Source organism: Lepus europaeus, chromosome 18, assembly GCF_033115175.1.
Source record: "Lepus europaeus isolate LE1 chromosome 18, mLepTim1.pri, whole genome shotgun sequence".
Classification (NCBI taxonomy): Eukaryota; Metazoa; Chordata; class Mammalia; order Lagomorpha; family Leporidae; genus Lepus; species Lepus europaeus.
In genome coordinates this window covers 23,528,326-23,541,378 of record NC_084844.1, presented here as the reverse complement: position 1 = coordinate 23,541,378, position 13,053 = coordinate 23,528,326, and the positions used below count along the sequence as shown (strand labels likewise).

Here is a 13,053-nt window from a genome sequence, read left to right as displayed (position 1 = left end):
TTCAGGTTCAGGTCTCCCACGTGGTGACAGAGGCCCAAGTACTTTGCTAGGCACATTAGCAGGGAGCTGGATTTGAAACAGATCAGCTGAGACTCTAACCAGTGCCCATATGGGATGCCATGGTGTTGTAGGCTGCTGCTTAACCCACTGCACCACACCACCAGCTCCATTAGTGGTGCTTTTCGAATCAACAGCCCTTTGTGGAAGGGCTTTTGCACAGAATATGTATATGGGCTATATATATGTACGTGAGCACCTTTTCTTCTACCTGAATTATCTTCATTAAGGTAGTTGTATTTAGCTGCATTGTTCCCTCTGAATGTTTCGCTTTGTTTTCATTCTTGAAGGACTGCCACCAACTCCAGTCCAGCTGCTCTATCCAGTGTCCCGATTCAGCAACGTCAAATCCCTCCAGCACCTTTGCAGATTCCGGATCCGACAGCTTGTCCGGATAGATCACATCCCGGATCTCCCACTGCCTAAGTACAAGGGGATCGCTGTGGTTGGGGCTGGGAGGGGTTAGTTCCAAATGTCAGTGAGACCTGCAAGCTGCTTCCACAGGCAGGGCCTGGCATACAGTCTTCACAGGCCTCCTCCTTCACTTCTCCTGTGTCTTAGCACCTCACTCTGGCGCTGTTACATTGCAGCCAGAAGGGAGGAAGGTGTGTATATTGGCCTCCCTTCTGTAATCTCTACAAAGATTGGAGAGGAAGTGGTAAGAGGGAGGGAGACAGAACTAGAACAAGTGAGAAAATGGGAATTTGGTTAGTTCAGCAGCCTTTGCTACAGTCTCAGCCATATGGGGAAAAAAGGAGGGGTTGAATGAAGAGGTTATTTCCTCTGCTCGGTATAAATAACACTCTGTATTTTCCTTGTTTGTCTTCTGCAGACCTCTGATCTCTTATATCCGGAAGTTCTACTACTATGATCCTCAGGAAGAGGTGTACTTGTCTCTAAAGGAAGCGCAGCTCATTTCCAAACAGAAACAAGAGGTGGAACCCTCCACGTAGCAAGGGGCCCCCTGCTGGTTACCACTGAGGGTATGTGCTCTGCTCACTTTCTCCAACACACACACACCTCTGGATACCCCTAATCCAAGCATCTGCCCATAGTTACCAGATCTGATAATGGGGTCCCCCAGGAGCACGTGCCCTATTTGTTAGAGAAGCAGACAGACCCGAAAGCTTTAAAGAATATTTGCCAAGCAATTGTGCAAGCTAATCACTGACTGTAAATGAGGAGGTGGACACACACATGTAGCCAAGTGTGCAGCCTTCTCTCGTACTTATTTTGGTTGATTTCCCTGGTATTGCACAAATGAAATAGCGAGCAGGAAACCAAAGGTGAAGAAAACCTCATCAAAAGGAATGTAAACCTGCCTCTGAGTGCAGTAGGCATGCACTTCAGTGCCAGCTCCCCCATGAGAACTGGGAACTCAAGGAGGAGGAAAACAGCCTTTGTTCTGTTTGGGCTACTGCAAAGTAAATTGTTCAAGAGAAAATCAAGTTAACTAAGGGATTCATTTATTTAAGAATCTGTTCTCCCATTGCTACACTAAGTTCTATTCATTTGTTTTTTCATAAAAACAAAACTTTTCAAAAACAAGTCTTTGAGGCCGGCGCCGCGGCTCACTAGGCTAATCCTCCGCCTTGCGGCGCCGGCACACCGGGTTCTAGTCCCGGTCGGGGCACCGATCCTGTCCCGGTTGCCCCTCTTCCAGGCCAGCTCTCTGCTGTGGCCAGGGAGTGCAGTGGAGGATGGCCCAAGTGCTTGGGCCTTGGGCCCTGCACCCCATGGGAGACCAGGAGAAGCACCTGGCTCCTGCCATCGGATCAGCATGGTGTGCTGGCCGCAGCGCGCCTACCGCGGCGGCCATTGGAGGGTGAACCAACGGCAAAAAGGAAGACCTTTCTCTCTGTCTCTCTCTCTCACTGTCCACTCTGCCTGTCAAAAATTAAAAAAAAAACAAAAAAAAACAAGCCTTTGAATACAGGTTTTTGCAGAGAGTCTGATAGTCTTTTCAGTTGCATTAGAGTGACCAGCTGAAAGGTCCAGGCAAGCAGGAAACACAGTGGCAGGAGCTGTGATTTTGGTGGTGCTGGCTACGTGTGAGTGAGAGCTGGTCTTTTGGGAGCTACCGCCCGTGTTCAGTGGTCCCGTCTCTCCCGCTAGTATGGAGTCGTTTCTGAGCAATGAATGCTGCTTCTCTAGCCTCTCCTCCGCAGTCCTCTCGCCACACAAAACAAGTTAAGAGAAAAATACTCGGAGAAGCTGTGGCCTTACAGTGACAAGCGTTCTAGAATCCCTCAGCCTTTCTGCTGCGTTTCCAGGGGGAGAGGGTGGCAACTGGTGTTCATGTCCCATGGGTTTTCTTTAGCCGTGGCTAAGGGGAACCTAGCTGAATGTCTCTTCTTGGCTCTGGAAGTCTCTGCTCTGTGCTTTTATGGGAAAGTATGTGAGCCAGGCTAGTAAAGATTAACAAAGGGGGAAGGAATGAAGAAGAGAGATTATAAAGTGGTAACTCTGGGAGGCTGCAGAATTTTTTTTTTTTTTTTTTTTTTTGGACAGGCAGAGTAGACAGTAGAGGGAGACAGAGAGAAAGGTCTTCCTTTTTGCCATTGGTTCACCCTCCAATGGCCACCGCGGTAGGCGCGCTGCGGCCGGCGCACCGCGCTTTTCCAATGGCAGGAGCCAAGTGCTTCTCCTGGTCTCCCATGGGGTGCAGGGCCCAAGAACTTGGGCCATCCTCCACTGCACTCCCTGGCCACAGCAGAGAGCTGGCCTGGAAGAGGGGCAACCGGGACAGGATCGGTGCCCCGACCGGGACTAGAACCCGGTGTGCCGGCGCCGCAAGGCGGAGGATTAGCCTGTTAAGCCACGGCGCCGGCCAGAATTTTAGTTTTAACTTGAAGGATTTTAGACTGGGTGTCTGGGCTCTGGTCACATCTTCAACTATATGTAAATCATAGGCCTTAAAGTGACTCCTTAAACATCTAGGTTCTGTCCTGTCTAGGAAGCGTTCTCTGTGTGGCAGCTTTGCAGCTGAGGTGAGAACGGGAAGATAGAGGGGAACTAGGGATGTCCATCTACCCTGCTGACTCTTGCAGGGTAGTTCGGACCCTTCAGTAACCGCAGTTCTGTGTTCGCTGTGCTTGAGGCAGCATCCACACAAATAGCACATTCTGAGAAAGGCCGCCGGGGTGGTGCATCAATGAAGGGACCAGAGGTAGGATTAACCTGGAGCAGAGGAGTGGTGGGGTGTCGGTTTTTTCTCAGGACAGTGATTAAGCTTACTCTGCATGGTTTCAGGGAGCAGAACAAAGACCAAAAACAAAATTAATGTAAAGCTGCCAGCAGTTAAAATTTCAGTCTAGGGGAGCTGGCACTGTGGCATAAAGGCAACAGCATCCCACATGGGCGCCGGTTCAATTCCCGGCTGCTCCTCTTCCAACCCAGCTCTCTGCTGTGGCCTGGGAAAACAGAAGATGGCCCAAGTGCTTGGGCCCCTGCATCCACTTGGGAGACCTGGAAAAAGCTCCAGGCTCCTGGCTTTGGATTGGCCCAGCTCCAGCCATTGAGGCCATTTGGGGAGTGAACTACCCATGGAAGACCTCTCTCTCTCTCTCTCTCTCTCCCTCACTCTCTCCCTCTCTCCTTCTGTAACTGTACCTCTCAAATAAATAAATAAAATCTTTTAAAAAAAATTTTCAGTCCAACTCTAGAGGAAGCTTTTTTTTTAAAAAAAAAAAAAAAAGATTTTATGTATATAGATTCATTTTATTTGAAAGAGACAAAGCAAGAGAAATTTTCTGTCTGCTGGTTCACTCCCCAAATGCTTCCATGGCAGGGACCCAGACTTGAGCCATTATCTTCCAGGATGCACATTAGCAAGAGGCTGGAATTGGAAATGGAGCTGGAACTCAAACCCAGGCACTCTCATAATGGGTTGTGGGTGTTCCAAGTGGGATCTTAACTGCTTCACTAAATGCCCACCCCTAGAAGAACCTTTTATTTATTTATTTTTTATTATTTACTTATTTAAAAGAGTTACAGAAAGGAAGAGACAGAGTGAGAGAGAGATCTTCCATCTGCTTGTTGACTCCTTAGATGGCTGGAATGACTGGACTGGACTAGGCCGAAACCATGAGCCAGGAGCTTCTTCTGGGTCTCCCACATGGGTGCAGGGGCCCAAGCATTTGGGCCATCATCTACCACTTTGCCAGGTACATTAACAGGAAACTGGATTGGAAGTAGAGCAGCTGGATCTTGAACTGGCACCCATATAGGATGCTGGCATTGCAGGTGGAAGCTTTATCCTCTACATCACAGTGCCGGCCCCTAGAAGAACCTTTTTAAAGGAGATGTCCCAAAATGGTCTGTTTTTTCTGAAGAATTTTCATTCAGCAGATACATTGGTTGAGTATTCAATGTATCTCCACTTCTGATCCAGCTCTCTGATATGGGCTGGGAAAGCAGTGGAAGATGGTCCAAGTGCTTGGGCCCCTGTACCCTCATGGGAGACCCAGAATAAGCTCCTGACTCCTGGCTTTGGATTGAGTATCCAGTGTGAATTGGGAGTAGAGTGCTTAGCAAGTCAGAGGCCCTGTTCTCACTTGGGCTTCCCTTGTAGGCAAAGACAGCAAACATGAGGACATGGATAGGCTAATCCAGGTGACCGTACATGTTGGGTGGAAAATGAAGTTTAGTGACTAGTGGCAGGGTACTGCTTAGGGAAGACCTTGAGGAGGTGACATTTCAGCTGAAATCTGAACATCAAGAAGACAGCCATAGAAGGATATTGGGGCAGAGGTTTCTGCGAAAGAAGACCTATTCCTACAAGACCCTGCCTGAGACTGGAAGGAGCATGCTATGGTCAGATACAGGGACACCATCTGTCATCATTATTGGGGGCAATCATTTATTGGCAAAGATTTAAACAGAACTTACAAAGTGTCCCTTTTTGCTGTGATATTAAGATTGTTGCCTGTGGCAAAGAATAAGCATTAATGCTATACTTGCTCCAGGTTAAGACCTTAGAGCCCACCCCCTCTTTTTACACATATATATTTTTAAAGATTTATTTTATTTATTTGAAAGTCAGAGTTACACAGAGAAGGAGATGCAGGGGCCAGCACTGTGGTGCAACGGGTTAACGCCCTGGCCTGAAGCGCTGGCATCCCATATGGGCGCCAGTTCGAGTCCCGGGTACTCCACTTCCGATTCAGCTCTCTGTTATGGCCTGGGAAAGCAGTAGAAGATGGTCCAAGTGCTTGGGCCCCTGCACCTTCATGGGAGACCCAGAAGAAACTCCTGGCTCCTGGCTTTGCATTGGCCCCTCTCTAGCCATTGAAGCCATTTGGGGAGTGGACCATCGGATGGAAGACCTCTCTCTCTCTATCTCTCCTCTCTCTGTGTAACTCTGACTTTCAAACAAATAAATAATTTTTTTTTTTTTTTGACAGGCAGAGTGGACAGTGAGAGAGAGACAGAGAGAAAGGTCTTCCTTTGCCGTTGGTTCACCCTCCAATGGCCGCCGCGGCTGGCGCACCGCGCTGATCCGAAGGAAGGAGCCAGGTGCTTCTCCTGGTCTCCCATGGGGTGCAGGGCCCAAGGACTTGGGCCATCCTCCACTGCACTCCCGGGCCATAGCAGAGAGCTGGCCTGGAAGAGGGACAACCGGGACAGAATCCGGTGCCCTGACCAGGACTAGAACCCAATGTGCCAGCGCCGCAAGGCGGAGGATTAGCCTGTTGAGCCACGGCGCCGGCCAAAATAAATAAATCTTTAAAAAAAAAAAAAAAAAGAGAGAGAGAGGTCTTCCGTCTTCCGCAACAGCCAGAGCTGTGCCGATCCGGAGCCAGGAGCTTCTTCTGGGTCTCCCACGTGGGTGCAGGGGCCCAAGGAATTGGGCCATCTTCTACTATCCCAGAGAGCTGGATTGGAAGTGGAGGCAGCCAGGACTCAAACCGGTGCCCATATGGGATGCCAGCACTGCAAGCAGCAGCTTTACCCACTATGCCATAGTGCTGGTCCCTCCACCCCCTCTTTTTAAAATTTTTTTTTTTTTTTTTTTTATTTGGAAGACAGAGTTACAAAGAGAGGGACAGAGATCTTCCATCTGCTGCTTTACTCCACAAATGGCTGCAACAGCCAGAGCTGGGCTAGGCCAAGCTGAATCCAGCAGCTTCTTCCAGGTTTCCAATGTGGGTACAGGGGTCCAAGAACTTGGGCCGTCTTCTACTGCTTTCCCAGGTGCATTAGCAGGGAACTGGATCAGAAGTAGAGCAGCTGGGACTCAAACTGGCACCCATATGGGATGCTGGCTTTGCAGGTGGTAGCTTAACGTGTTATGCCACAGCAGTGGCCTCTCTTGAGCCCCTTAAGAAGAGAGAAATCATACTTCCCAAGGGAAAGGCTGTTACGACTTCTTATTGATCAGGCCAGCGTAATTTGGGAGTTCATGACCTTGTTGGTCTGTGCATGCTGTCGCCTGGAGCTTTCCTGCCATAGCGCCTGGGGTCAGGGCAGAGGAGCAGAGCAGTGCCTGTCTCCGGGGAGAGGAGGGCAGCTGCTCTGGTCATTGTGATTCTGTGTCAGTCCTCCTCAGTGTTACAAGGAAGCTGCAGACACCTCGGGCTGGGTTCACAGAGGTCACTCCAGGGATCACTTCCCTTTCTAGTCCCTGGAGTAGGTGGGCCTTGTGGGGGTGAGGGGCAGGGGAAGTGGGTGTGAAGTTAAGAGGTAAGGGAAAGGGAAAGTGAATGGAAGGCAGTGCTGTAGGATTTATTTGTTTCAGGACCTTGGTTTGGCCTCCAAGCCAGACTGGCCAGACCTCCCTGACAGGGGCTTTTGCCTCATCCCAGGCAGCGCAGTGGGTGTATTTGGCCATACAGGCTCTAGTTTCCTTCTGAGCCAGGTTTCACCAGCTCCAGCAACTAGCTGTTCTTTTGCTTCATTTTGGTTCTATACTGTTGAACTATGCTAATTCTTTTTTCTTTTTTACCTAGGCATGTGGTTGCCAAGCTCTGATTTTGAAGAACTAGATGAAGTTACCATGAAGAGAATGAGGAAGAGCAAGATGGAATAGGAAGGGCTGGGATTCTCTGCGCAGAGTTGGGTTTCCCTCCACAGTCCTGGGGCTTGGAGCAAGCGCACAGCCATCACTTGTGAGTGGGAGCTCTGCCGTCACATCCACCCCTGTGATGTCCTGGGACTGAATGAGCTCCTTACAAAACTGGAAGAAGTCTCAACACTGTTTTTTTTTTCCCCCAGAAGTTTTGTTTTTAATATTTTTATTTCTCAGTATGTGAAACTCACTTTGAAGGCAGTTGGGGGTTTGTGTCCGTTAAATTGGAGGTGGTGCAAAGGGTGAGCAGGTCCAAAGAAGGGGCGGAAGGAGAGGATGCAGCCGTTCAGCTGATGCCAGAGGCAGACTTGAGCCTTCACCAGGGACCTCAAAGATGGGGGAGGATCCAGAGGAGTTCAAAGCAGGATGGGAAGTTTCTGAAGGAAGGGACTCTGCTCCTCTGCCATGGGTGGCTTCAGGAGGAGCAGGAGAGAAGGGAGGGTCTTGAAGAAAAAAGGTTATTGGGCAAAACTGACAAATGGCCTTTGCTGGGGGAAGTGGCGACTCCTCGTGTCCTTTCCTTCCAAGGTTTAGGAACCTGACTTCAAAGTCCCCTCTTGTGGCCGCTGTGTTAGTTGTGTTTACTTCATTCCGTAAGCTCTGTTAACCCTGTTGTCCCTTCATCTTCAGCCTGTACCTCATGGTAACGTCAGTCCTGTTGCCACTGCCGTGAGGCGCTGTTTCTCATCGCCTGAGCGGTGCAGAGCTCCAGTTGTGGGCTGCCGAGGTTGGTGCTGCGTGCATCCAGATTCCCAGTGGCAACGAGCACCCACAGCTTGAGAGTCAGTGTCACCTCTCTCTCCACCACGAGCGGGCATGTGGAGGAAGGAGAGAAGCAAAGCTGTTGTCGTTGAGCTCATCCTAGAGAAGTCTCGGTGGGGTCTCAGCTTCACGGACTAGTGCAGTGCAGCGGAAGAGAGTGCTACATCTCGTGTTTTAAGCTAGTCGCTGTTGTCCTCTGGAAGGAGAGGCAGCAGGGGCTTCTTTTGTCCATGCTAGCAACCCAGATGCTTCCTGTGTCAGGTGGACATGGGGTGGGAGAGCCCAATTCCAGGGCTTTCCAGCAATTCTTTGTTCCTACAGCTCCCCTTGCCAGATCATGCAGTGTTAGGAGTTCACTGCTCTGGGGAGAGCTTGGCTGCTGAGATCTCTTGGGGTCCCTCTGTTCACCCCTGCCCTATCTCATGAGGTGGATACTATTGTTAGGTTTGTGGTTTCCCGATGGCTTCAGGCTTGGAGGCCCCAGTGTCTTGGTCCTTTATAGAACTGCCTCACCTGAAGGCAGTGGCCTCTGCCTGCTGTCCTGAGCGGAATGGTTGGTCTCCATCCTTCAGCTGAGTGGGGAGGATCCTGTGTCATTACCAGGCTGTAAGGTGTGGCCGCCTGCTTTGTGGTGTGTACCTTTTTTCTCCTTGGCTTCTGGGACAGTTTCACTAGCTAGCTAAGACTGTGATTCCACAGGTTGGCTTAACCCCCACAAATCCTGCCTCTGAGAGTACAGAGCAGAGCCTAAAGCCTAAAGTCCATTGAAATCCTCAAGTGGCTGATATGCAACAGCCTGGAATTTCAGTGATCCGTAAAGTTAAAATTGTGTTTTAGTGTGTGCTTACCTAGCTATGGGCCAGATACTGTAGAAAATGTGAGGCAGAAGACACGGTCCTGGCCTAAGGGAGCTTTTCAGTAACTGCCACACATGAAGCAGTTGGAGGACCACTCACTGTGGTGAGAATCAAGGACCTCTCTTCAAAGATGTTGAGGGTGGGTGAGGTCGGGGTAGACCAGATGGTCCAAGAAAGCTCTCAGTTGATGAGGGCAGGACAATGAGATGAGAGAGACACAAAGTCTGCATGGGATGGATTGCACAGCACACAGCCCCGTTAGAGCAATAGCACTAAAGAATCCTTTCTTGGGGCAGTGGTCTAGACTGAAACTTCCCAGTTGTCAGGCAGGTCTGCAAGCAAAGGGTATGTGGTAGTGAGGTGGAGCCTGAAGCCCGGCTCCCGCTCATCACCAAAGATGTCACTTTTGTGAGCTCAGCTGTGCGGGGAGGCGGAGCTCTGCATCTTGAGGTACTGGGTTCCCACTGTGCAGCTCGTACACCCAGTCAAAACCAAACCAGCTGAGAAGATGTGAGCCGGGCTCAGCACCTGCCTTCTCACTCCTCTGGGGGCAGAAGTATTATCTGTGTCCATGGCCCAGACTAGCCAGACTGTTCCATGTGCGCTGCAAAACAGGCTCGTGTGAAAGGAAGCAGGCTGCGTGGGATGTGGCCGTGGGCAGCCTCGTGTGGAACAAGTCAGACCAGGCTGAAGGAAGGGCAGCTGTCAGGTGCAGTGGGCAGAGGGTCAGCAGAGCACGAGGAGGAGGCAGGCGCGGGGCCAGTGGCAGCACACGGCCTTCTCCCCTCTTCCGCAGTGCTGTGAGCGGCAGCTCAAGTGCAGTCTACAGAGGAGCGCACGCCTTTCTGCTTGCTGACTGGAAAGTCACAGCCTAGACGAGGCCTTCCCTTCCCGGGGCCTGTGGGTGATGGTGTCGGCACCCTTGGCCTTGGCCTGTGGTGTATAACCCTCGTGTGTTCATAACCTTCCTCAGGGCAGGTGTGAACCAGTGTGAGCCAGTGACACTGCTGCTACAAGATGCTCTTCCTGCAAGTGCTGGGGCTGTGCTGGAGGCACAGGAGGGCGGGGACTTTGGTGAAGGGAACTGGATAAGTGGGCACAGCTGGCTCTTAGGAATGGGCCGTGACCGTCAGCCTGGTTGCCTGCCTGTGCCTAGATAAAGTGAATGTAACACTCCGAAACGGGAGCTGTGGATGGCTACGGCAGCCTCCTGAGAAGACAGACTCGGCAGGAAGCCTGGCTCCACGGCTCCCACTCCTTCTTTCCTCCTTCTCACTTGGGCACCTTGTTGAGGTTGGGTATGATGTGCAGTTTGCTGTATGTGTCCCTGCAGGGCTCATCCTGGAAGAACTGGGGACCTAGGGGATGATGGTCAGAGTTCCCAGAGCCAGATGTGAGAGATTGGACAGGGCTAAGGTGCCCTGGGGTGCCAGCCTTTTCTGCCCTCACGCTGGGCTCCCAGAAGAACATACCTGACTGAAGTCCTCTTATCCCAGCAGGCTGTGGGTCAGGGAGACTCCGTAGGGTTAGATCCTTCCCTTCCCTGCTGCCTCTCCCGTAGCTTTTGCACCCTGACGTTAGAGGACCAGGCACTGGGGAATAGCTCTGAGGCTGCTGGGCGGAGGTCTGAACGTGGGTGTGGGTGTCTCTGTGTCTGTAGGTGTGTGTGTGGCTTGTGTCTTCATTTGCAGAAGTCTTGCCACCAGTTGGAGTGTTGAGAGCATCTCCACTGGGGGGAGACCTGGCGTTTGTTTTCTACTTTTTAAGAGAATGCCACGCCCCCTGTGCGTAAGGGTGGAGCTTTTGAGTTAGACATTTTCCCTATGGGAATCCTCTTGGTTTGCTTTGTGGAGGGGGGATGGGTAAGTGATTTTATCTGACCGTCGACAGCTGTTCTCACACTGAATTTGTGCTATTGCATACATGTAGCCATCTTTCCTTTCACTGCAGCAGTGTTTATCAGTAGTTCAGAATGATTTATTTGCTCCTGGGGAGTAAAAACTTTTTTTATTAAAAAACAAAAAGAAAAAAAAAAGTGTGCCCCCCTCCCCCAACTATGACAGCTATAGGGTTATTAGACCACAAAGTTCAAGGCTGCAGGTCCCCATGAAATACCCTGTTTTCACTGGAGCCTTCATCACAACACAGAAACAGAGAGCCAAGTCTTGGGAGGAGTGAGACAGGGGCTGGATTACAGAGACAGGCACTGGGGACTCAGGTACTGCAGTTGAAGAATAATGAGTTGTATTTAAAATGTGATTCTCTAATCTGCCAGAGAAAGACCTTTATGTGCAGATTTCATGTTGTCTTTGTTCTTTTCATTGCTTCTCAGCCTTCCTGGCAGGTGTCGCCCAGTTTCTTCCTGTCTTCCCCACTCCCCCCCCCCCATCCTCTCTACCCTTCTTGTGCCCCTTCCTACCCCTGTCTACCTCCCAGGAAGCCAGTCCTGCATGCTGAGTGTGTGACATGCCTTCGCTCCCGTTCCATCTTCAGAAGGTTGAGGAGGGTACCTGGGACCGCTCCCCTCTCCTCCCCGTTCCCCTCTTCCACGGGCCAGGAGGTTAGGGGTGTGCACCAAGCAGTCGGCTGGGGTGGGAAGGCACGAGGGTCTGGTTGCAGCTGGACTGCGATCGAAGTTGCTCCTGGAGGTGGAGGAAGACTTGGGGTGCCTTCCACCAGGAGCCACACAGCTCTGCACACAGCTGCATCCTTAGCTCCTGCCGGCTCTGTGGGGGTGGACACCCCACCTCTGGTGTTCCCTTGACAGCGCCCTGCCCCTCACCCTTAGGCCAGAACCTTCTCCTAGGGGCCAGCAGGATCCAGGCACCGCTCTGCGGGTAGCCAGTTGCTGGATGCCCGAATTGGTGCTGCCCGTGGCATAGCCACTGCTGTACATTTTTTGATTGTCTTGAAGAAACTTAAGTGAACAGGAGTGTGCTTATGGGCTCAGGGTGGTTGTGGATTCTTCACCAGTGGGGAGCCACACCCCCTGCAGCCACCTCTGTCCTCTTTAGCCGCCCTGCCCTCCAAGCCAAAGCGTGGCCTGGCTCTTGTCTTCCCATTTAGTTTTCCTCCTCCACTACCTTTTTGTGCTTAATTTATTAAAATAGTTGCTGTATAATTTATTTTCATAAACTATAAAAAATTACTAAATGGTTAAAATAGACTTGCAGGCCAATCTTAAATGGGGTGGGAGGGTCGGAGGGTGGGATGGGGAAAGGGAAAGATGTTTTGATATAAACAAAACAAATGCACTTTGGGTGTGTTTTGGTATTTTTCTGGGGATCGCGGGGGTGGGTGCTAGGAAGTCCCTGTAGATTAGTTCTAGAACGGGGCATCTGTACATACTGTGTTAATAGGCATGTTTGACCCTCGTAGAGGGACGTTAGTAGCTGCTGCAGGTTCTGTTTGGAAGCCTCGTGTACAATTCCCAGGTTTTTTGTAAGTGTCAGTGCGGGAGACATTTGACTCTTGTGTTTGTATCTCCTTTTTATGATTGCTGTACTGACCCATGTCTTTTTGGGGAGGGGTGAAAAGAGATTTGAAATAAAAATGTTTAGAAATTATTTCATGTTACTTGTGTTTGTTGATCCCTCTCCCATCTTTTCTGGTTCCTCATCGCCCTCCTGGGGTCAGATGACCACCCCTCGGGTCGGGAGACCCCCGTAGCATCAGCCAGGCCGAGTTGTACCAACTCAGCACTGAGCTTGTCAGAATTAGAGATGGGACTAGCTTTGCTTGAGCTGCCTTGCCGCAGGAAGTGCAGAGTTCAGAGAGCTCTCGGGGGCCCAGTGCCTGCAGCCCTCCGCCCTGGTGAGCAGTGGTTTGGGGCACTACCTAGCGGCAGTTCCTGTTTTTATCATGGTCGTTCCTAGGAGTGGCCTAGGCTGGCAGGCAGGGTTTTTCATAAATCTAATCTGCCTCTTCCTGCTGCCTAGCCCATTCCCTCTTGAGTTGTTCTCAGGGGAGAAAGGACTGGGCACGTTCCTCTAACTGATAACAGTGTGTCCTTGAAGCCACTCAAAGCCCCCGCTTAGAGGGCCCCTGTACCACCTTGACTCACGTTGAGCAATTGTCTTCACTGTCCTGCGCCCAGAAGGAAGCGTGATTCTCAGGAGCCGCATTGTCCTAAGAGTGACCGGAAGGAAGAGTCTGGCCGTGCTGCCAACCCGTCAGCTCATTCACCAGTCATCTGTGAGTCGTCTGTGCCCAGACGAATTCTGATGGCCTGGCTAAAGCATCCCTCCCTCCTGGAAGACAAGGTGCTCCAGGAAAGGAAATGGGAGGGACATCAGGACAGTGCCCACC

General features: G+C 51.1%; 1 protein-coding gene across 2 annotated transcripts in view; it reads left to right on the top strand.

The window, feature by feature from the left end:
• The window catches only part of SOCS7 (suppressor of cytokine signaling 7), a 45,166-nt gene extending 33,237 nt beyond the window's left edge, over positions 1-11,929 (top strand). For both annotated transcript variants that reach the window (XM_062216369.1, XM_062216370.1), the window contains 3 exons: positions 348-483; positions 890-1,040; positions 7,008-11,929. In XM_062216369.1, coding sequence (XP_062072353.1) covers positions 348-483; positions 890-1,010 — 257 coding nt within the window. In that variant the 3' untranslated portion in view covers positions 1,011-1,040; positions 7,008-11,929. The remainder of the gene's footprint in view (positions 1-347; positions 484-889; positions 1,041-7,007) is intronic.
• Positions 11,930-13,053: the final 1,124 nt, after the last annotated feature.